General features: G+C 43.3%; 1 protein-coding gene across 1 annotated transcript in view; it reads right to left on the bottom strand.

The window, feature by feature from the left end:
• Nucleotides 1-22726, bottom strand: part of ZBTB10 (zinc finger and BTB domain containing 10) — a 33870-nt gene extending 11144 nt beyond the window's left edge. The window contains exons 1-2 of the mRNA XM_089517518.1: nt 21819-22726; nt 6206-7094 (exon numbers count right to left, since the gene is read on the bottom strand). Coding sequence (XP_089373644.1) covers nt 6206-7094; nt 21819-22706 — 1777 coding nt within the window. The 5' untranslated portion in view covers nt 22707-22726. The remainder of the gene's footprint in view (nt 1-6205; nt 7095-21818) is intronic.
• Between the last annotated feature and the right edge of the window lie 914 nt (nt 22727-23640).

Below are 23640 nucleotides of genomic sequence, written 5' to 3'. Positions count from 1 at the left end.
CAAATATACTTATATAGTGGGCCCTTGGTATCTGCTGGAGTTTGGCTCCAGGACCCCCCATGGATACCCAAATCTGTGGATGCTCAAGCCCCATTAAATACAATGGCATAATAACATGGTGTTCCTTATATAAAAGTGCAAAATCAAGGTTTGTTTTTTGGAATTAATGTATTTTAAAAATATTTTCAAGCCGTGGATGCTTGAATCCATGGATAAAAAACCCACGGATATGGAGGGCTGGCTGCATTTACAACTTAGTATGTCAGCCTTCCAATCACTATTGAAGCTGACAACTATCCGAGAGAATGCACACTCAAAAACAGGAAGGATACCTGGGCTGGATACATGATGTAAATTACATTCTATTTCCAATATTTTGTCATTTTCCACACAGATGTATTCCGAACATGAATAAAGAACTTCCTCCAAAACCAGTTGTTTTCCTGCCCTCCAGATATACAATCTGTGAAGGCTGTAAGGAGTAAGCAGAAGGAATGGTAACAGCCCTATTTTTCTCACCAGAACATGCATGAATACTCTGACTCAAGTATATCTATGAAAAGGATGAAAGGGCACAGTCGCTCCTCCACTTTCGCGGACTTCGAATCCGCATCCCTCGCCTGTTTGCAGGCAGCAAATGGAGGGGGACAAAATGGGGTGTGCGCTACCATTCAAGCTAATGGGGCTTGAATACTGGCAATTTTCCGTTTTCTTGGAATGGATCCTTGCGAAAATGGAGGGGCTACTGTAATTCTATTTTCAGTGCAGCAAAGAAGAATAAACGAGGAAGAACAGTTCCTTCCCAACACTGACTGTTAACTGTCCTCCTGCTTCCATCTTTATGTCCTCCCTCTTCCATCATGGGTTAATCCATCTAAGAATAGTTCAAAATAGTGTCACTTTATAGATACACATGTAATCTAGGCATAAGAAGAAGTAGGAGAGAAGTATGAGAAAATAAAACAGTACTGGAATATTCCAATCCCCTTTCCTGAGGCAATTTTCACAGGCAATCAAAGAGTAGAATAAAGTACACTTAGACCAACAGACAGCAATATTAAGTTATACAACACAACAACAACAACAAGTCATATTTTATTTATTTTTTAAGCAAAAACGTATTAAATATTCCATACACAGCAACCACACAAGCAGCATAAACAGCTTCCATTGTCCTTTCTGATTCTTTAGCAAAAGAATAGAATACAACAGGATATGCAAGCATCTTGCTGTATTGCTAGAAGGCACAGGAAAATCCTCACAATGTCCTCTTGCTAGAGAGAGAGGGAGAAGAGCTAAAAGCTATGTCTAAAGATATCTAAGTGGTAATTTTTAGATTGTAAAGTGAAGTGAACCCCAATATGCAGCCTTCAGAACTGCCTTTTTTAATCCAGCCCAAATTCTTAGGACAGGGGTTCCCAACCTGGGGGTCGCGACCCCTTCTTGGGGGTCGCCAAGTTGGGAATCCCCCCACCTCCCCGCGGGTGCCAGCGCTGGAGCAGGCATCGCACGGGGAAAAGGGGAAGGGGCGAGGCTCCCTCCTTTCCCTTCCTCCCTGCGAGTGCCCGCGCTGGCACAGGCACGCACAAGGAGGAAGGGGCGGGGGGGGGGTTCCCTCCTCCTCTCCCTTCCTTCCTGCGGGTGCAGCCATCCGCGGGGAGGAAGGGGCAGGGGTCCCTCCTCCTCTCCCTTCCTTCCCGCGGGTGCAGCGATCCGTGGGGAGGAAGGGGCGGGGGGGTCCCCTCCTCTTCTCCCTTCCTTCCCACGGGTGCAGCCACCCATGGGGTGGAAGGGACAGGGGGGCCGCCTCCTCCTCTTCTCCCCGGGGCTGCCAGGCAACCGCGGGGAGAAGGGGACGGGACTGCAAGCCCCAGCGGGCTTTGCAACCGGAAGTCCCGCCTCTTTCCCCTCTGCGGCCTCCCTAATTGGTTGGGAGGCCAGGAAGGGGCGGGACTTCCGGCCGCAAATCCCACTGGGGCTTGTAGGCGGCCAAAAGTCCCGCCCCTTCCCAGCCTCACAACCAATCAGGGAGGCCGTGGGCGGGACTTTCGTCCCCAATGGGAGTCGCGGCCCAACAAAGGTTGGGAACCGCTGTCTTAGGAGTAGGGGCTCAAAGGATATTACTGCTGGAAGGTGAATAGTAAGACGCACTTGAAGTCAATAGCTTTTGAGTCAACACAGGATCTGACTGGTTGTCCAAGGACAATTCTTACCACAGGTATAATTCAGTGAGGCTTTACCTGTAAATTCAGGTAACAAATTCACATTGCTTTTGTTTCACCTACTATTCAATGGCTCATAAATAGTCAGCATCACCTGTCTATTTTTATGTGCAAGAAAAAAAGGCTAGATTTTAAAGAAAACTACCAATGATTTACAGTACAGTGGACTCTTGATTGCCACTGGGGTCTGGCTCCAGGACCCCCCATGGATACCAAAACTGTGCATGCTCAAGTACTATTATATACAGTGGAGTAGTAAAATGATGTCCCTTGTACAAAATGAGAAAATCAAGGTTTACTTTTTGAAAATTTAAAAAATATACAGCATGCCCGCGCCATACGCGGGCACGCCATACGCAGCTTGAGCATACGCACTCAAGCCGCAGGGCATGCACGGGACGGAGCGGCCCATTCAATTGAATGGGCGTGCGCGCCCATTGCGCCCCGCGCGCCACTGCGCCCGAGCCCCATTGGAAACAATGGGGCTTGAGCATAGGCGGAATTTGCCTTACGCGGAGGGATCCGGAACGGATTCCCGCGTAAGGCGAGAACGCACTGGATTTTCATGCCATGGATGGTTGAATCTATGGATACGGAGGGCTGGCTGTATATGCATTACGAAAACTGAGGGACACTTTGCTCTCCCTAATGTTTTCCCCTTGTTTTTCCAGTAGAAAAGGGTAAGAAGCTATTGTGAATAATTTTTTTAAAAGAATGAAATGCTTTGAAAAATTTTAAGTATTATTTTGGCAGTCCTGTACTCCCACAGTATGGGTTCTACAAGTTATTCCTTCAGAATTTACAATGTACAGTACTGACAATTGTTGCACATCAAGGAACTATGTGGCCTTCCAGATACTGCTGACTGAAATTTCCACAATTTCTCAACAATGGCTATGTTGGTTAGGGCTGATCCAGTTCAGTAACATCTGGATGGCCACACATTCCTTGCCCTGACCCATATAGTAGGCATGCCCATTCTTTAATTCATTTGAGTGTTTCAAATTCATTAATCTTCTGCAGTGTATGAAAGAAATTGGTCTAGAAGGAGAAAAAAATAAATCAAGAAATATGCTAAAACATGCAACAAATGAGTAAGCAAAGATTTCAATATGTACAAACCTTCATTTCTCTAAATTCCATGGAAAATTCAGAGAATCAGAAGTTACTGGTTTTCTGGAAATGTGTTCTATTTATTGTTTAAATTGCATGAAATAGGTTTCATGTCAAAAATGTTGTAAAATTACTGTGTTGACAAATTAATTGAAATCTTCAGAAAATTTTATTTAGTATTTATTTTTAAAGGCAGCTTAGAGGCCTGTATTTCCTCTATTACTGGATTAATGATGGGGGATAAAGACAGAATTTTTCTAAAGACCAGTTCCATACTACCCAGGAGCTATGGATTCTGAGGAATATACATTCCCTTCTTCCCTCAACACATGCCTAGCACTGGAACTGATAAGTTTCTTCCAACTGGTCCAAATGAGACCTAAGAATCAAAATTAAAAAATGACTGATGCTCCTGGTTATTCATATGACAATGGTTTTGCTACCGACATCCCTTTTCATAAATACACCGAGTCACTATGTCCAAAAACAAAACTTCTTCTTGTTTACTACAGAGTTGGCAGCGTTCACTTTCACCTTTTATTTTATTCCTACTTAACTTTTATTTTCTCTTTCCCTACCTTTCAAAGCTAGAATACAATCATGTACCTTCCAGTGCAGCAGACTGTTATTCTCTTTCTAACACTGGGTAGACTTGTAATTAATTGTCTTATTCAAAGGCCATTTTTGCATCTCTTCCAAGGTCAAACAAGCAGTAGAATTATGTAACATGTTACACATAATAAATTTTATATTCTTAAAATCAGAAAAGTTTCTATCTGATATATTGTCTGCATTTCAATCTCTAAAAAAAATTAGCAGGAAGCTGTCAACAAACGAAGCAGTCTTCATGGAGAGGAAAACAGATCTGAGAACTTTTATAGTCAAGGGGAGTGAGGCAACTTTAGCAGATCCAAGGTCCAATTCTCTCCTCCCAGAGGTCCTCTGCTTAATTTACTGCATCTTTAACACTGGAGGTTCATTATTTTTGTTTTTAATTTAAAAAAAAATCCAAAGTCCCTCACCCTTTCCCTAACAATGTTAAGATCTTAAACTTTGCTTGAGTCTAGAGGATAATCAGTACTCCTAAAAAGCTTCCAGATGCAGCAGTTACCATATTTGACCTGAAAAAACATGGAAAGGGTCCAAGGGACATAAAAATGGCCTTGAGATACACATTATTCCCACTCTTATATATAAAAAAATATAGAGGAAATATGAACACTGTTAGTAGCCACAATTTCCAACAACTGCATATTGTTGTTGTGTGCCTTCCAGTTGTCATTTGACTCATGGTGATCCCAAGGTAAACCTATACCTATCACAGAGTTTGTTTGGCAAGATTTAATCATACAGAGTTTGGCTTTGCCTTCCTTTGAAGCTGAAAGAGAGTGACTTACTCAGTGGTCTCCATGGCTGAGTAGGGATTCAAACCCTTGTCTCCAGAGATAAGTCCAATGTTAAAGCCACTATAGCAAGCAGGCCCTGGTCATCTATTTATTACATGGGGGACAATAAATAATATCACTAGGTATGCCTAATTGGGACATACCTATAATTTGTATGGTCTAATAAGTAGCCCTGGAGCCAGTGTGGTGTAGTAATTTGAGTGTTGGGTTATGACTCTGGAGGCCACGGTTCAATTCCCAGCTTGGCCATGAAACCCACAGATAAACTTGGGCAAGTCATATGCTCTAAGCCTCAGGGGAAGACAAGGGCAAACCTCCTCTGATCAAATCCTGCCAAGAAAATCCTATGATAGGGTCACCTTAGGGTTGCCAGAAGTCAAAAATGATTTGGAAACACACAACAATATAGATCAGGGCTAGAAAAACGACAACACAAACACTATACCACACAAACCTGCTATTATTTAGCACAATAAGAGCCCGTACAGATAGGCCAAAATAAAGTTGCTTCAGGTCACTTTAGATCAGGGGTAGGCAACCTTTTTGAGCCGGGGGCCGGGTTGCTGTCCCTCAGACAACTGGGGGGGCCGAAGCCAAAAAATAAATAATTAAATAATTTAAAAAATTAAATAACTGAATAAACCGGGACAGATGTAAGAAAACATTTTCAAATGGTGGACACTTTTTTTAAAAAAGTGGAGGACACGCAAAAACATTTGCTGATTTTTTAAAAAATGTTAATATAAATGCATGTTTCTGAGGCGTCTATAGACAATTGCCTCCCTTGCGCCTGTGCGTGAGAGGCCAAAGGCCCCGGCGGCAATCAGCGGCAGGACCGGCCTGGGGCCGGTCCCAAGGCCTTGCCGGGCCGCAGGTTGCCTACTCCTGCTTTAGATGTATGCTGTTTAAATGATGCATATGTCCTAAGAGGCCAGAAGCTGCGCCAAAGCCACGCTTCTGGCTTCTTAAGATGTATGTGTCATTTAAACAGCATACCTCCAAAGTGACCTGAAGCAGCTTTATTTTGGCCTGTCTGTACGGGCCCCTTAAGCAGCTAAAAAACTACAGCATTTGAAACTCTGTTATGTCATTAAGATATAATGTTCACTATTACAGTACTTTAACCAGAGGTCATTTAGACACCAGAGCATACAATATTTCAGTCATTGTCTTACACCTTTTGCAACACTCAGCTACCTATCCGACCCATGTTTCACTCACAAAATTGTCAAAGAAAAAGTATTTAAGCATTTCACATTTCAAAGATACAAGTGATAACTTAAGACACAAGATAAAGACCATGTTACTTCAAAATTTACTACCATTTGTATGTGAAGATTTCTAAGTGTCATCTGAGGTTCACATTTTTCCACTTTGTAGACATTGTTTTAGACAGAATGTTATGTCAATTGCCTAGTTAAAACAAGCTTTAATATATAAGATGTCTATTCTCAAAGTATTTACCTGCTTCTTCTTTGATGAACTGCATGTCTTCTGGGTACTGGATTGATGCTTGTGGGGTTGAGCAGTCTTCTAATGTTTCTTCATTACTGGGTGGAATATTGTAAACAAACCTTTTTGCAGCTTGGTTTTTCCTTCTAGCTTTTCCGGGTTCTTGAAGCGATTGTCCCTGTGAGCCCATATCATTCCACACAAAGACCTTCCCCTCTCCTTGAGATTCATTTTCAGCCGTTTCAGGTGAGCTGTCCTGAACCCAGTCATTCATTTGGTAGTTGTCAGATTGGCTTTCGTCAATACAGTAGCCATCATTTTCAGTTTTTATACTGCTTGCCAAGTTAGTAAGATTTCGTGTGGCCCAAAAACTAGCAACTTTCTGATCCCTTGAAGACAACCCATCCCTACTAACAGACCTTCTATTGTAATCCACAACTACAGCTTCCGGTGCTTCTGATTTTATGCTTATATTTAAGGCATCTTTGATAAAATTACGACAGGATTGGACAACCTCTGTCATTTGAAGGTAGCTGGCCACTGACATCACTTCAATTGCATTCTGACTTGTAAGCACAAGGTTACCAGAATACAAAAAGTCCAAGATGACAGAAAAGCCTTGAACAGCAACAACATCCAAGTAGGTAACAGTGGTTTGGTTACGGTTTTCTTTGTTTGTAAAGCAATACAGAGTCTTGAAGTAACGGCTGCCTGCAACCAGGATATTTTTGTGAGCCCTGAAGACTCTTCCGCTCACCACAATACTGACATCACAGAGGATGCCCTTTTTTCTCTGCTCATTTAATTCTTGTAATAGTTGATAGCAGTAAGAGTTCTCATTTGGTCTAATGTTGTAATCATAATCTCTCTCATTAGCCAATTCTGATGCAATTTCTGATTCCTGTAAATTAGAGAAAAGGAAAAATAAATTATCATTTAGGTACTGATTCATCTACTTCTAAGCTTGAACTAAATAACAACTGTCTTTATTTCCAACATACCATATATACAGTGTATGTATATTTAGATTTAATGTTTAGCCCACAGTCCCACAATCTTTATTATTATTATTATTATTATTATTATTCTTTATTTCTAAAGCACTGTAATTATACACAGCGCTGTACAAAGTCGGTAAAATTAAAGAGTATATAAAAGCCTGCCCAAGGCGTACATTCTAAGATAATAACAATTAAAAAGAGGAATAGATAAAATTACCATATAAAGAAGAAAAAACAAATTAAAAACATCAAATATAAAACAAATCACATCACATCAAATATTATCAGACAGCCAGATGACAATCACAAATTCCCTGAGAACGCTTCCCTAAACAATATGGTTTTCAGCTCAGCCTTAAAGCTGGTTAGGGAAGTGGTGAGCCGTGCATGCAGAGGAAGAAGGTTCCAGGAATGAGGGGCAGCAAGAGAGAAGGGACGGATCCGGGACGGGGCTGAGAAGATCCTGGGTTGAGAGAGGAGACTTTGGCTACCAGAGCGGAAAGTGCGAGTAGGGATGTAGGGAGAGAGAAGATCGGTTAAATAAAGAGGGGCCAGCCCATGCAGGGCTTTAAAGGTGAGTAGCAAAAGTTTGTACCTGATGCGGAAAGGAAAAGGGAGCCAGTGAAGGGAGGACAACAGAGGGGAGACATGATCATATCGGCGAGCGAGTGAAATAATGCGTGCAGCTGAATGCTGAACAGAAATTAATGGGTGGAGATGAGAGAGGGGAAGCCCTGCCAAGAGGAGGTTACAGTAGTCTAGTCGTGAGACCACTAGGGCATGGACCAGTGTCTTTGCGGTAGAAGCTGAGAGGTATGGACGGATTTTGGCGATATTATAGAGAAAAAATCTACAGACTTTGGCTGTAGTCTGGATCTGGGGGATAAATGACAACGAGGCGTCAAAGATGAAACCAAGACTGCGGGCTTCCTGGACCGGCTGGATAGAGATGTTATTGACAGAAATAGAAAAGGAGTAGTGAAGGGTGGGCTTAGGTTCCACAATATGATTGTTAATGAAAGTGTTAGCATAAGCAAACACATACCAATAGTATTCAGCTATGCTTCACTCATTATTTCTTGATACCACTTTTACAGTTTGCTAACAACTAGACTATTGTTTTATAATTGTAAACTAGATATACTATACTGAGAATACAATCTCATGGGATTTCTAGGAAAGGAGAGACTGGCACTATTCCTTTACCGAAGTATACAACTGTGCTTTCAAGAATTATGTCTAGCCAACACTGTGGTACATCTTTCTTAATACAACCTTGTGAGTTGTGGGGTTTTCTTTCCAACTTACAGCCTGTATTTCTAAAGCTATTCTTCCTAGCTTTCTTAGAAGAAAGGTTTTTAAGACAGGATAGACAAAGCCTAATGATATGTCAAAAATTAAGATCTCTTTCTCTGAACTTTCAAGAGCTGTTATCTGGGACACCACAAGTGCATTAAATCTCCTCCCTGATTTTAAACTCTTTTCCCCTCTCAACGGCTTTGATTACTGCAGTTAGAAGAGACTCTCTGTACATATTTCAGATTGCAATGAGGCAAAATAAGACCAATACAGTACTCCATCTGTATCCATAGTTTCATTTTCCACAGTTTCAGTTACCCACAGTTAATTGTGGTCCAAAAACATCACAGTAATAGGATTAAGTACTATCCATAGTTTCAAGCATCCACTACTGTACAAATATTTGGAGTTCTTGATCTTTTCTTTATAGGAAGAGCCACACTCACTTTTGTTGTCTAATTATGACAGCAGCCAGCCAGCAAGAGAAATTTAATGTGAATAAAAATATTCATAGGTTTTGTACACTAGTGGCACCATCATGCATCAGTCTATTCATCCTTCTGACTCATAATTAATCCTTCATACCCATAATTCTATCCCTCTACCTGTTCAACTTTATGCAGAATATATCATATGAAGAGCAGGGTTAGACTCAGAAAAAGGAGGAGTGGATATGGAAAGAAAGGACATCAACAATCTAAGATAGGCAGATGACACCATGCTACTAGTGGAAACCATCATAAAATTTGGAGCAATTAATAAAAAAGATGAAAGAAGAAAGTGCAAAGGCAGGCTTGCTGCTGAATATAAACAAAACAAAAATAATGATCACAGAGGATCAAGTTCAATCTAGACAATAAGGAAATCAAAATAGTAAAAAAGTTCCTGCACCTTAGATAAACACTGATAAAAACGGAGTTTGCAATCAAGAAATAAGAAGAGTAAGAATAGGAAGGGCAAGACATATAGCAGAGCACTAAAGTCAGAATTGTCTAAACCATTATATTCCCCATTAGCATGTATGGATGTGAAAACTGGACAGTGAAGAAAGCTGGCAGGAAAAAAAATTCATCTGAGATGTGGTGCTGGAGAAGAGTGCTGAGGATACCTCGAACAGCCAAAAAGACAAACAAATGGGTCCTAGAACAGGTCAGGCTAAAACTCTCCCCAGAAGTAAAGGTAACAAAACTGAGTCTGCTGTACTTTAGACACATCATGAGAAGGCATGAGTAACCAGAAAAGACAACAATACTAGGGAAGGAAGTAGGCAGCAGAAAGAGAGGAAGAGTACACACCAGATGGATAGATTCAATCAGAGAAGTCACAAGCCTGAATTTGCAGGACCTACCAGTGGAGGATGGGGGTCTTGGAGATGCCTCATCCACAGGGTTGCCATCAGTCATGACTGACTCGAGGGCAGTTACCAACCCATAATTAGCATAGTGAAACAGATTCACTATTTTTCTTCTTTTTTTAGTAAATAGCTTTTAGAGGTTGTCCCATAAAAGTCATGAGTTCATCTCTTTTCACATACAAATAAAAGGGAAACTAGAGTGGTTTGAAATATATTTAACTTGGAAATTTCAGCTTCTGATTAAGTCAATCCCTCATTCTCCTCTACACAAATTGATTGCTGGGTATTGTTTGTTTTGCCTTCTTGTGCAAGCAATTCATCAAATACATTCTCACAATTCCAAAACACTATCCTTCCATTATGTCGGCCTACAAGACAAACCAAATACAGCCGCCCCTCCGTTTTTGTGGGTAATCCATTCCGGACCCCCCCTGCACGCAAAATGGAAATCCGTATATATTAAAGCCCCATTAGCTTGAACGTCGACACGCGCCTGCCAATGGGGCTTGCCATTCCGTGAATAATTGAGACCGTGGACTTCAAGTCCGCGAAAACGGAGGGGCAACTGTAGTCTCAGCTATTCTTCATTGGACTGTCCTGACACTTCTCAATTCAAAGTCCATCCAAGGTAGTGTCTCTCATAGCACCCCACTGGAACTCTCACAGATCTCTTTAACCTATGCAGCAGGAAAACGGGAAAAAAGAAAAACAGTAACACATACAACTTTGATGCTTTCCTTCAAGACCATAGTTAGTGGCAGAGGTTCATCAGCACATTTACAGCCTAATTTTATCCTCAACCCAGCACATGTGAGTGCAAAGCCAGAAGATTGGATATTTCAGTGTTACAACAACTGATGTATCATTCTAACTAAATGCAGCTAACAGGATCAAGGAAAATGTCTTTGACAATGTAACCAGTTCATTTGTTAATTACATCATACCTAATTAACATTTCAGCAACTAAGTGATTGTTTGGGTCCAACCTACATCTTGCATGAGCAGAAGACATTTAATTGAACAAATGGCATGCCTTTCTACTACTTTCCTCCAGCTGTAGCTTAATAATCACACTCTTGTTAAACAGGATCCCCTAATATTTGGGGGTGACTTTTCAGGTGTCCAGTACAGGGACAATGACATGTGCTTCACTGATCTTTGCATTAGCTTTCAATCTACTGGTATAATCTTATTTACTATGCAAGTTATGTATCTACTACTTTTGCTGATGTTGTTGTGTGCCTTCAAGTGGCTTCTGACTTGTGGTGAACCTAAGGCAAACATATCACAGGGTTTTCTTGATAAGAATTATTCAGAGGAGATTTGCCTCTGAGGCTCAGAGAGTGTGACTTGCTCAGAATCACCCAGTGGGTTTCATGGCTGAGTGAGGATTCGAACTCTGTTCTCAAGAGTCATAGTCCAGTGCTCAAACTACTACACCATTCTGGCTGCTGCATTACAGTTCATCCTAAATAGCAAATGACTACACAAGTGCAAGAGGACTCAAATGTATTTCACACTACAAGTCACATTCAGACATAAGGTGTACTAACACCACTCTTTTTCCAGAATCCTAGCAAACCGAAAGCATTAGAATGAGCAGCAGAAATTGACGAATGGTCCACAACAGGACTTTCACCCTCTCTCCTCCTACCTACAACCTTCCAAGGCACCAGAAAACCTGCTCTTACACCATTACCCAATACACCAGAGCAGAATGCAAAAGGGAAGAAATTCTGAAACTGGACACCTACAAATCTAATATGTAATTTGACTTCTGGGGTACATCAAATCCCATTTACTAAGAGTTCATATTTCAACGATGTTGTTTCTAGTTTCTATCTGGTTTACTCTCCTGTTTTCTCTTCTATGACAATACAATAGTGGAATGAGATATTTTAGTAAATGTGGGATAAAATATATCCCAGTCATTATTTGTTTTATTTGCTACACATACCTGAAGTGGCACTTTGGATATGACTGTGATGTTTAGTATGTGATAGGTTAACTCCTTACTAAATCCCTCTACATCCAAGGACATTACTCCCAGGTATAGACAAGACTGGAGTTAAAATGCCACAAAACCAAGTAAGGAAGAAAAAACCAAGCCAAAGCTTTGTTAGCCGACAATGAAATAATTTTCAGATAAATGTCTGGCTACCAGCAACTTTTTGCCCTTTTGGGATTCACACCCATCCATTATTACTTAACTGTCAGTAATTTTAATTACCAAATTAGTTTCCCTTTACAAGCCCTAAGTCAGGGGTAGGCAACCTGCAGCCCGCGGGCCGGATGTGGCCCGGCGAGGCCTTGGGACCGGCCCCAGCCCGGTCCTGCCACCGATTGCCGCTGGGGCCTTTGGCCTATCAGGAGGAGGTGGGTAAGGGGGGAAGCGGTGGGCAAGGGGGGGCAATTTTCTATAGAAGCCTCAGAAACATGCATTTATATTAACATTTTTTAAAAAATCAGCAAATTTATTTGTGTGTACTCCATTTTTTTAAAAAAGTGTCCTCCATTTGAAATTTTTGTCCTACATTTGGCCTGGTTTATTTATTTATATAATTTTTAAAAAATTATTTAATTATTTATTTTTTGGCTTTGGCCCCCCCAGTTGTCTGAGGGACAGCAACCCGGCCCCCGGCTCAAAAATGTTGCCTATCCCTGCCCTAAGTATTCAGGTACAACTGTGCTATGAGTATTTTTTTTTCTATGAAGCTACATCATTACTACAGCATTACAACTTTAAACAACCAATAATTCTGCTTGATGCATTTTATTTTCAACCCCCCCCCCCCCAAGATATTTTTAAAATACACAATTATGTTATCTCTGGTCCAAAATATACTACAGAACTAATCCCGTTTGAGACCGTTTTAACTGCCCTGGCACAGTGCTAGGGAATCCTGGGAACTGCAGTTTATTGTGGAACCAGAGCCCTCTGACAGTGAAGGCTAAATGTCTCACAAAACTAGAATTCCCTAGCACTGAGCCAGGACAGTTAAAGCAGTCTCAAACTGGATTATTTCTGCAGTGTGTTTTGGACCTCTGTTTTTAATCTGCAGAAGTGGCAGTCCAGCACCCTACCTTACTCAATCAAGGCACATTTTGTTGCTCTTCTAGATGTGTATCTATCCATGTAACAAAAAGAACAAAAATCATCAGAATCCATAAATACTACAAGAAAATAAGAAACTTATTTCATAGCAATCCTACAAAGTTTCCCCACACAAGTATCTATGAAATATAAGATGTATGGATAACAGGGTTTTAATTAGCTTAACAACCTAATCCCCAAACTTATCTTCAGACACAAGCCTATCAGACTGGAGACACATCGTGCACCTATTTTAGGGGTCCTTAAACTGAAGAGATCAGCTGGGCTTATTTAAAAGACTATATCGCACATGTTCGATTTTATGAGCATGAACAATATTAACATACTATAAGGGAATTTTATAAAACAAAAGGATTTAATATGATTTAGTATGGCATGATGGGATAAACTAATACTGTTATGCAATTAATAATATTGTTCTTATCTGTTAAAACTATTCAGGTAGCCTGTCTCCAAGAAAATATTGTGACTGAAAACCTAAGAAGCTGAAAGTGAGATAAAATTCACAATGGGAGTTCTGGGAACAATCAGTTCCAGGAACTACAGACAGAATTTAAAAACAAATTGAAGAAAAGCAATGAAAATCATACAGTATGACTTCTCATATTTTCTATGATTAATTTTTGTTTTTGCAAAGTAAGTTGTAAATGCTGTCTTTGCCACCACATACATTTATCAAAATGCTTAAATGCAGATGCAGCAGCTACAAAGTATTATAAAGAAGTTAGATCAGATTTTTCAACTATCTTAATTTTAATGCTTGGGGACATACTTTGCATGATACACCACTTTTAATAGACACCATCATTCAGATGAATAATCCTGGTCCTGATACAAATAAACAGATTTTTATGTAATTCTTCAGCAACTTAATATGAATAAAGACACAAGTGAATCATAAGGAAGATATATATTTTTTTTTTGCTGGAAAAAAGGGCAGTGTACAGAGAGCATAAACATCAACCTAAACTAGACTTCTTGTTGTGTGCCTTCAAGTTCTTTTTGACTTATGCAGACCCTAAACTGAACCTATTACACGGTTTTCTGGGCAAAGTTTTTTCAGAGGGAGTTTGCTTTTGCCTTCTTCTGAAGCTCAGAGAATGTGATTTACCCAAGATTAGCCAGTGAGTTTCCATGGCAGAGCAGGGAATCAAATCCAGTACATCACGCTGACCTCTCCTAAACCAGCCTGGTGTTTTCTAAAATCCAATAATAATGCTTTTAAGCGCAAAAACCTGAATTATAAAATGGAGAACACATTTATCATATACAGTATTAACATTCTGTGTAGTAGCTGAAGCCTTGATAGCTGCCTGTGGTATACCAAGTGAGAGTTTGTAATGCACCAGGATAGAGATCAATAGGAATTATACACATTTGGGCTGAGCTTTGAAACTGATCAAAAATCTGTAAGCTATTACTACCTTGTCTCACAGCGAGCAAATCTACCATCATACTGGACTACAAGGAAAATACCTTGAAATCATAGCACAAAATCAGTACTTCCCATTTACCTCTCCAGCTTGAAACTCAGGAAAAGAAGATTCACTGCACTGTGTTGTGCCTGAATAATATTTTCTGAAGCACAGCACTACAGAGAATGTACACCAGGGGTGGAAGTGATGTTGTTAGAAATATAACTCCCATCTTCAAATGGTAAGGAGTGCTAGACACTGCAATTCAAAACCATTAAGAGGGGCACAATTCCCACCCACTGCAGAGGAAATCCCATAGATACTTTATTTCTTACTCTTCTTCTACTCTTACTAGGGCAGTTAATATAAAAAAAAATCTTTTTTCCCCGGTACCTCTAAGCATCAGGTAATGCTACATACTCCACAACACACTCGCCAGCTCCAAATGGCTTTGGCTGAAAAACATGGAAATGCGTCTGCAAATGCCCAGATGCTCAAAACCTGAAGTTTCTGGCAAGCAGGGTGGACTGGTGTAAAATAAAACCATTTTAATTTTATTATTTTAGTCAGCAAGAAAAAAGGATTATTTAAATCATGTTTTGCATTTATACTTCATGTAATTCCTAAATAATGGTCCGAAACTGACCAATGAACCACCTTAATCTATAATTACAACAGTTTTTTCTGTTTCATTCTCAAAGTACATCTTCCCTCTTTTCTCATATGTTCCCTTTTTCTCTCTTAGCTATTAGCAAATAGTTTTAAAATATTTTCATGTAGGGCCTCTGAAGGTCAGCATCCATGACAATTTTTGTGCAATGGTAAATTTTCTATTCTTTCTGGTGTTGCTCCTTCCTGCTTCACTCTGGCTTGGTGCAACTCCACCCTCACAAAAACAAACCAGCAAACAAGTGAAGGTCTGACAGATCTCACCCAGATTAAAGCACTTTGCTTTAACAAAGTGAAAATGAAATTCTGATTCTTGATAGGTAATATGTATTCCTATTTGGAAAAAAATCAATAGGATCAATGTGGTAGAAGGCACTGATTCTGTTTACAGATTAATCACCTATTTCTATACAATCCACCCCATGCTCTGAGGTCCTCTGGGAGGAACTTATTGCAGCCTATAAAGACCAGATTGACTGCGACCTCCCAGAGGACATTTTCTGCAACCCCTCCCAACCTGTGGAATGGCCTGCCAGACAAAATCCATCAAATTACCAATCTAGATAGCTTCAAGAAAGCTGTTAAGACGGATCTCTTCCAGTAGGCCTTCCCAGAATAAACTACTCGGCCATGTAATGACCTCCCATATATATATATGTTGACTCTGCCCACTGTTATTGTTTAAAATCGTTTTATGTAATTTTAACCTTAAACTGTTTAATTCATTTTGGAGGTGGAGGGTGGGAATATTTTGTATATACTGTTGTATTTTTTAACACTGTAAGCTGCTTTGATTGTTTTAACAAAAAGCGGGGTAGAAATAAAAGTTTTATTATTTGTTATTATTTATTAACTGTAGGACTAACACACCTGCATCCAGATTTAGGTTTTGTGCCATTATTTAGTAGAAATAAAGTAAAATATTTAAAAGTCATAAAAATTCATTTTTAATAGAATTGAAAATTACCGTATTTTCCGGCATATAAGACGACTCTGAACTTTTCCAGTTAAAATATAGTTTGGGATATACTTGCCGTATAAGACTACCCCTCTTCCAATGCACCAAATAAAAATTTAAAAAACATCAGATTTGATTTCAATATGGTAATTTTAATTCAAATGCTTATGACATGCAGGTACTTAGCAGGAAAACTTGTTGTATACAAAGCCTGCTTGGATTGGTCAGCTCTCTCTGCCTGCCCAGCCCTCCCTGGCTCCAAGATTTTCTTCTACCATACTTGTACAGGGCCAACCTTGCTGCTTTCATACAGTCGCCACATACGGAGGGGATGTGGCCGCGGCCGTTTTTGAGCTCCCCCCTCCATATGCGGCGACCACAGATTCTCCAGTCCAGCTCGGAAGTTTCAGCACCTGCCCTATAAGATGACATCCAGAGTATAAGACGACCCCCGACTTTTGAGAAGATTTTCCTGGGTTAAAAAGTAGTCTTATACGCCAGAAAATACAGTAGTTCATTTTAACCCCCCCCCCCAAGAGTGTCTCAACATGCTCAGAAGGGGGAAAGGATCGGGACAGTGGGGGGACTGAGTATTAAGGGTTATGGTATTCTCTAACATCCACCAAAGTAGTGCACTATCATACCTTTGGACCTGAGTTGTGCAACATTGCTATCAACTAAAACAGAGTGTTTAATTTTAGGCATGGATGACCAAACTCACATTCCTACAGATGTGAGTATCTTCAGGTGGCTTTAAACATGTACTTGTCTAGAAGTTAGCTTTAGAGGAAAATAAGTTTAACATAGCATCTGCTGGTAATGTACATCTTTGGCTGGACCATCAAGTTCCACTTGGCCAAGTTGAAGATTTCTATCTCAGCTATATCTGTACATCCTTTGCTAGCTTCTCATTTTAACTTAACATATGTCAAAGCGCTATCCTAGAAACTAAAATGCTTGAGTGAGCTCCCAGAAATATAACATTTGTAGTCACATTATTTTACTCAGCAGAGTCCAGAATATAACACAGAAATGTTATCACCCACATCCAGGTTGTCAAACGTGCAAGCAATATGTGCATTTAGAGCCTGTACAGGCCAGCAGTATATGCCGGTGTGGCAGCGTGGTGTACACACACTGGCCGCCCCTACGTCGGTGTCACACTGCACGCCCAACAACATGGCGGGAGGGCATCATGGCACTCCGTTGATGCAGTGTTTAATTGCACTGTGCCAAAGGAGTGCCAAAAAGCCTCTGCGGCTAGGGCACCCTTTTCATGATACGAAAAGGAGCCGCTTTTTGCAGCTGCTTTTTGTGTGTGGAAAGGCCACATCAGGGACACAATCCAGCGAGGAAAGGGAGCAACCCTTCCGGCTGAAGTGCTGCTTAGTATAGTAATTAATAAGATACTTACTAGGATCAGAAAAATCCACACAGCACACAGATGCCACAACTGTAGACTCTTGATAACACAATAGGAATTTCTCACATTTTGAAATTATGGAATTTTTCTGAATATTAGTGTAAAACAATCCAAGTTATGCAATACTGCAAATATGTACAAAAACATTCAAAAAGCAATTCATCTGGCTTCTCCCCACAAAACTACTGTGATGAAAGTAATGAAAACAGTCTGAAGCTTCCTATGTTACTTGACAAGTTTATTAAGAGGCTGCTGTCACTGCGGAGGAGTTTCAAGAACTCCAAGGAACTTTTAAAAGTTTCACTTTGCCATTGTTTACACACTTCTTGCTTGACTATTCGTGTGCCTTCCACAAATAGGTTGTACTGTGTGAACACATTGTACATATGAACGGTAGCACTCACACAGGTGTGACAAAATTCCATGTTCAAGGAGAATGGATTAGTATACAGCCACATAAGAAGTCTACATTCCTACAGTGATCAAATACAGATGCCCTGCTTGAAGAAATTTAACTGTATCATCTGCATCTTTTACACAGGAGGCACACATAAGTTGTGAATTAGCATAGCATACTGGTTTGAGTGTTGCACTACAACTCTAGAGACCAGGGTTCGGATCCCACCTCAGCCATGAATCCCACTGAGTGACCTTGGGTAAGTCACATGTTCTCAGCCTCAGGGGAAGGCAAACCTATTCTGAACAAATCTTGCCAAGAAAATCCCATGACAAAGTTGCCTTAGGGTCACCTTGAGCCTGAAATGACTTGAAGACACACAACAACAACAACAACAACAACACCACAACACACATCAGTTAAAGGCAGGATTACTATTAAGAGAACAGACATTGTTAAAGATTATAGAACATTATGGAACATTAGGAAGCTCAAACTTCTAAAAAGGTGGAATTCAGAGGCATAGCTGTGTTAGTCTAGAAAACCAGTATGCAAAAGGACCTTTGAGACTAAGGCTGCATCCACAGTGCAGAAATAATCTGTTTTAATTTCACAGTGTAGAAATAAGACAGTTTGACTCCACTTTAACTGTCATGGCTCAATGCTATGAAATTCTGGGAACTGTCGTTTGTTGTGGCACCAGGGCAAAGGTCTACCCCCAAAACTTCATACCACTGAACCATGGCAGTTAAAGTGGGGTCAAACTGGTTTATTTCTACACTGTGGATGAAGCCAAGACCCTGGTAGCACGAGCTTTTTATGTGCGTGTGTGTGTTGCGTTTGAGGAAACAGGCTCAAGTCTACCAAAGTTCAGGCAACCAGCTCCTTTCTCTAAAGTCATAGAATCATAGAATCGTAGAGTTGGAAGAGACCACTAGGGCCATCCAGTCCAACCCCCTGCCATGCAGGAAATCCAATTCAAAGCATCCCTGACAGATGGCCATCCAGCCTCTGTTTAAAGACCTCCAAGGAAGGAGACTCTATCACCCTCCGAGGGAGTGCATTCCACTGTCGAACAGCCCTTACTGTCAGGAAGTTCCTCCTAATGTTCAGGTGGAATCTCTTTTCCTGTAGCTTGCATCCATTGTTCCGGGTCCTGTTCTCTGGAGCAGCAGAAAACAAGCTTGCTCCCTCCTCAATATGACATCCTTTCAAATATTTAAACAGGGCTATCATATCACCTCTTAACCTTCTTTTCTCCAGGCTAAACATCCCCAGCTCCCTAAGTCATTCCTCATAGGGCATGGTTTCCAGACCCTTCACCATTTTTGTCGCCCTCCTTTGGACACGCTCCAGTTTCTCAATGTCCTTTCTGAATTGTGGCGCCCAGAACTGGACACAATATTCTAGGTGGGGCCTGACCAGAGCAGAATACAGTGGCACTATTACTTCTCTTGATCTAAACACTATACTTCTATTGATGCAGCCTAAAATAGCATTGGCTTTTTTAGCTGCCGCATCACACTGTTCACTCATGTTCAACTTGTGGTCTACTTGGACTCCTAGATCCCTTTCACACGTAGTTTCATTCAGCCAGGTGTCACCCATCCTATATCTGTGCATTTTATTTTTCCGCCCTAAGTGCAATACCTTACATTTCTCTGTGTTGAATTTCATTTTGTTAGCTTTGGCCCAGCTTTCTAGTCTGTTCAGGTCATTTTGAATCTTGATCCTGTCCTCTGGGGTATTAGCTATTCCCCCTAATTTGGTGTCATCTGCAAATTTGATAAGTATGCTCCCAATTCTGTCATCCAGGTCATTGATAAAGATGTTGAATAGCACTGGGCCCAGGACAGAGCCCTGTGGGACCCCACTGGTCACTTCTCTCCAGGATGAAAAGGAGCCATTGTTGAGCACCCTTTGGGTTCGGCCGGTCAACCAATTACAGATCCATTTAACAGTTCCTTTGTCTAGCCCACATTTTACAAGCTTGTTTGGAAGAATGTCATGGGAAACCTTGTCAAAGGCCTTACTGAAATCAAGATATACTATATCCACAGCATTCCCTTCATCTACCAAGCTGGTAATTTTATCAAAGAAAGAGATTAGATTTGTCCTAAACACACTGCAGAAATAATCCAGTTTGAGACCGCTTTAACCTCAATGCTAGCGGATTCTGGTAGTTTTGTGAGACATTCCGCCTTTTCTGACAGAGAGCTCTGGTGCCATGGTAAACCACAACTCCCAGGATTCCCTAGCACCCAACCCACTCCGCTCATCCCATCCTTTTTTTAGAAGTCTGAGCTTCTGTAATGGTTTGTCTTTTAACAGTATCTGTCCCCTTACCGTGGTAATTTTGGGAGAAAGGTAGCATAGAAATAAAATAAATAAATACACTCATCCCTCCATATTTGTGGTTTTTGCAGATTTGATTATTCACAGATTTGCTTAACATGTTCTCTCTAGGAATCTCTAGGTCCTCCAGTGCAATTCTATAGTCAACTTACACTAAAGGTTGCACTGAAAGACCTAGAGATTCCTAGAGAGAACACTCTCCTAGGCATTTATAGCTCCTCCGGTGCGGTTTTATGGTCAGTGTCTGTTGGACGTTGACCACAGAGTTGCACCGGAGGACCTAGAGATTCCTAGAGAGGTGTCCTCTCAGGTAAAAACATGGTGTTTTTGTTATTTGTGGTTTTTCCAAATTCATGGGGGTCTTGTGCCCCTAACCCTAGCGAATATTGGAGGGACAAGTGTAAATAAAATAAAGGTAGTAACACTGCCTTTTAAATGTGTGTGGTGTTGTTACCTTTGGGCCATTCCTGACTCACGGTGACCCTCAGGCGACCCCTATCATGGGGGTTTTCTGAGGGCCTGAACAGACAGGCCAAAATGAAGCTGCTTTGGGTCACTTTGGAGGCATGTTGTTTAAATGACACATGCATCATAAGAGGCCAGAAGCCGCACCAAAGCTGTGCTCCAGTCCTTAGGAGTGGCGTATGGCTTTGGCGCAGCTTCTGGCCTCTTAGGACACATGCATCACCATTTAAACAGCATACCTCCAAAGTGACCCGAAGCAGCATTATTTTGGCCTGTCTGTTTGGGCCCATTTGTTCCAGCGAGGCCCAAAGGCGCAATGAGATTCACGCAATGAGATTCACGGTGACCCTCAGGCGACAGCTATCATGGGGGGGTTTCTCAGGGTCCTAATTGACAGGCCAAAATAAAGCTGCTTCAGGTCACTTTGGAGATACGGCTGTTAAAATGACACACGCCTATTAAAGAGTCCAGAAGCTGGACCCTTGCTTTACGCTGGGGTTTGGTCCCAAGATCCCCTGTGGATAAAAAAATCCATGGATGCTCAAGCCCCATTAAATGTAATGACACAGCGAAATGGTGTCCCTTATAAAAAATGGAAAATCAAGATAAATGTATACTTTTTGGAACATTTTCAAACCGTGGATGCTTGAATCCAGGTATAATAAAATCCATATATAAGAAGGGCCGACTGTATTCTCTCTGGGAATCTCTGGGTCTTTTGGGGGGCAACTTTTCGTTAAAAGTGGGCCATGGAGTTGCGCTGGAGGGCCTAGATAGATACCCCTAGAGAGGACGCATTAATCAAATTTGGCTTCTGGCTCTTAGGACGCATGGTGCCTCCAAAGTGACCTGAAGCAGCTTTATTTTGGCCTGTCTGTTCAGAGAGTCCCAAAGGCGGGGCGAGGTCTCGAAAAGGTTGGCAAGGGCAGCAGAGGGGGAGGCTGGGGGGGGGTGTTACAGCTCCAGTAGAGAGGGCTCTCCCGCCGAGCCAGGCTGGGGAAACATAAGGGCAGGATGCAATAATCTGCTTTAGTGGAGACAGAAGGTGAACCGGGAGCAGCCTCATGCGCTGCTGGAGCCAAAGCGGGGAGAGGAGGAGGAGGAGGAGGGGGAGGCGGAGGGGAATCCGTTTAAGCGGCTGCCACACGTGGCCGCGGCCCCAGGCCCCGCTCACCTGCTCTGCGGCGGCGGCGGCGCCCGGGTCGTTGAGGCGGTGCTCGGCGGAGAGGTGGTGCCTGAGGAAGAGGGCGCGCTTGTAGCGGCGGGTGCCCTTGCCCAAGTCGTCGTGTCCCCCGCTGCTGCCGCCGCCGCACCAGGCGCAGGAGGCCACCCCGGTCTGCTGGCAGTACTGGAGCCACGGGAACTCCTTCAGCCAGGAGCTCTGGAAGGAGACGTGGAGCTTGTGCAGGAGAGACTTGGCCCGGGAAGGGAGCGGCTGGAAGGAGGGCGGCGGAGGGGCGGCTTCCCCGCTGGCCTCCGCCTCCTCGCCCCGGCTGCTGCTGCAGCTGCCGCCCTCGTCCCCTTCGCCCTCGTCCTCCTCCTCTTCCTCCTCGCTGCTCTCGCTCAGCGAGGCCCCGTCCGCCGCCCCCGGCGCCGCTTTCCCCTCCAGCAGCAGCTCCAGCTCCTCGTCCCCGTTCAACGGGCGCCGCTGGGGCCACGAAGGCGGAGGCACCGTCTCGCCATTGTTCGCCACCGACGAGGACGACAGCGAAGCCCCTCCGCCTCGGAAGGCCAAGGTCCGGCGGTTCCTCTCAGGGAACATCGGGACGGCCGGGGTTAAAACCTCCTTCCCGGCCGCGTCCGGGGCCTCTAACTCGGACGCCTCCAGCTCCACGGTCTCCAGCTCCACTTCCTCCTCCTCCTCCTCCTCCTCTTCCTGGCCGTTCAGAGCATTCTCCGGCTGGACCCAGGCCTCCTCGCCGTTAGGAGTCGGACTCACGTCGCCGCCGGCGGCTGCGGTTGTTGCTACGACGGCCGCCGCCGCCGCCGCTGCTGTTGAGGCGGCGCTGACCAGGCCGCCCCCCCGGAAGGCCAAGGTCCTGCGGTTCATCTCGGCGAACATGGCGGGCGAGAGGGAGCGAGAGAGAGAGCGAGCGAGCGAGCGAGCGCGCGCCCCCTCCCTCCCTCCCGCCTCCCCTCCCTCCCTCCCTCCGGCGCCCAACTGCCCCTTCCTTCCCTTGCTGTGACTGTTAAAGCGCCGGGGGGGCGGGCGGGAGCGGGGGTGGACAGACAGGAGAGCCAGCCAATCAAAGCCCCCTTCCAGTCAGTTTGGAACGTTTTAAAAAAGAATAAATAAAGCAGCGGAGCGTTATAAAGTCTTCTCCGGGGGCTCAGTCTCCTCAGACTCTCGTCGCCGCCGCCGCCGCCGCCGCCTTCTCCAGCTCTCTCTCCCCCCCACAATAGATCCGGCTAAAGTCCTTCCGCCCCAACCAAGGCCCCGGCCGCAGGTCGAATGGCAAATGAACAACGGACTGCGCCCACAATGCACCGGGGCAGCGAGGGAGGGGAAAAGGGAGAAGAGTGGGGGAGAAAGGGAGGGGAGGGGGACTGAGGAGGAGCCCGAACAGCTGGCGAGTGTCAGGTCTGCTTTTTTCCCCTTCCAGTGCGCGTGCGCGCGGCTCTCAGGCGCGCCCCCGTTTCGTCCTCGCGGCCACTTGGCAGGACTTTTGCCGCCGCGCGCCCAACGGCCGCCTCAACGGCGACGCCGCTGCTCTTCTTCCTCCTCACACAAAACGAAACGCCACACGCTAATAAATGTGAATGTGTGACACTAAGAGCTTTCTTTTCCCCCTCAGTGAAAGCACGACACGGTTTCTTTTCCCCACACGAACATAGATATTAATGAACCGTCTTCCTCCTCCTCCTCCTCCTCCCTGAGGCAAACTCCCCACCCCTTTGACATCATCGTCAGCCAGGCTCGAAGTGGACATCTTGGGCCGCTCCTCCTCAGCGCCTCAGCTCTTTCTCTCCCCCTCCCCCCGTTTACACCCAAAATA

The sequence above is a fragment of the Sceloporus occidentalis genome, unplaced genomic scaffold (assembly GCF_023333645.1).
Source record: "Sceloporus occidentalis isolate IW3139 unplaced genomic scaffold, rSceOcc1.0.p SCAF_3, whole genome shotgun sequence".
In the NCBI taxonomy this organism is placed as follows: domain Eukaryota; kingdom Metazoa; phylum Chordata; class Lepidosauria; order Squamata; family Phrynosomatidae; genus Sceloporus; species Sceloporus occidentalis.
The sequence above is the reverse complement of the archived record's forward strand: the minus strand, read 5'-3'. Positions and strand labels throughout refer to the sequence as shown.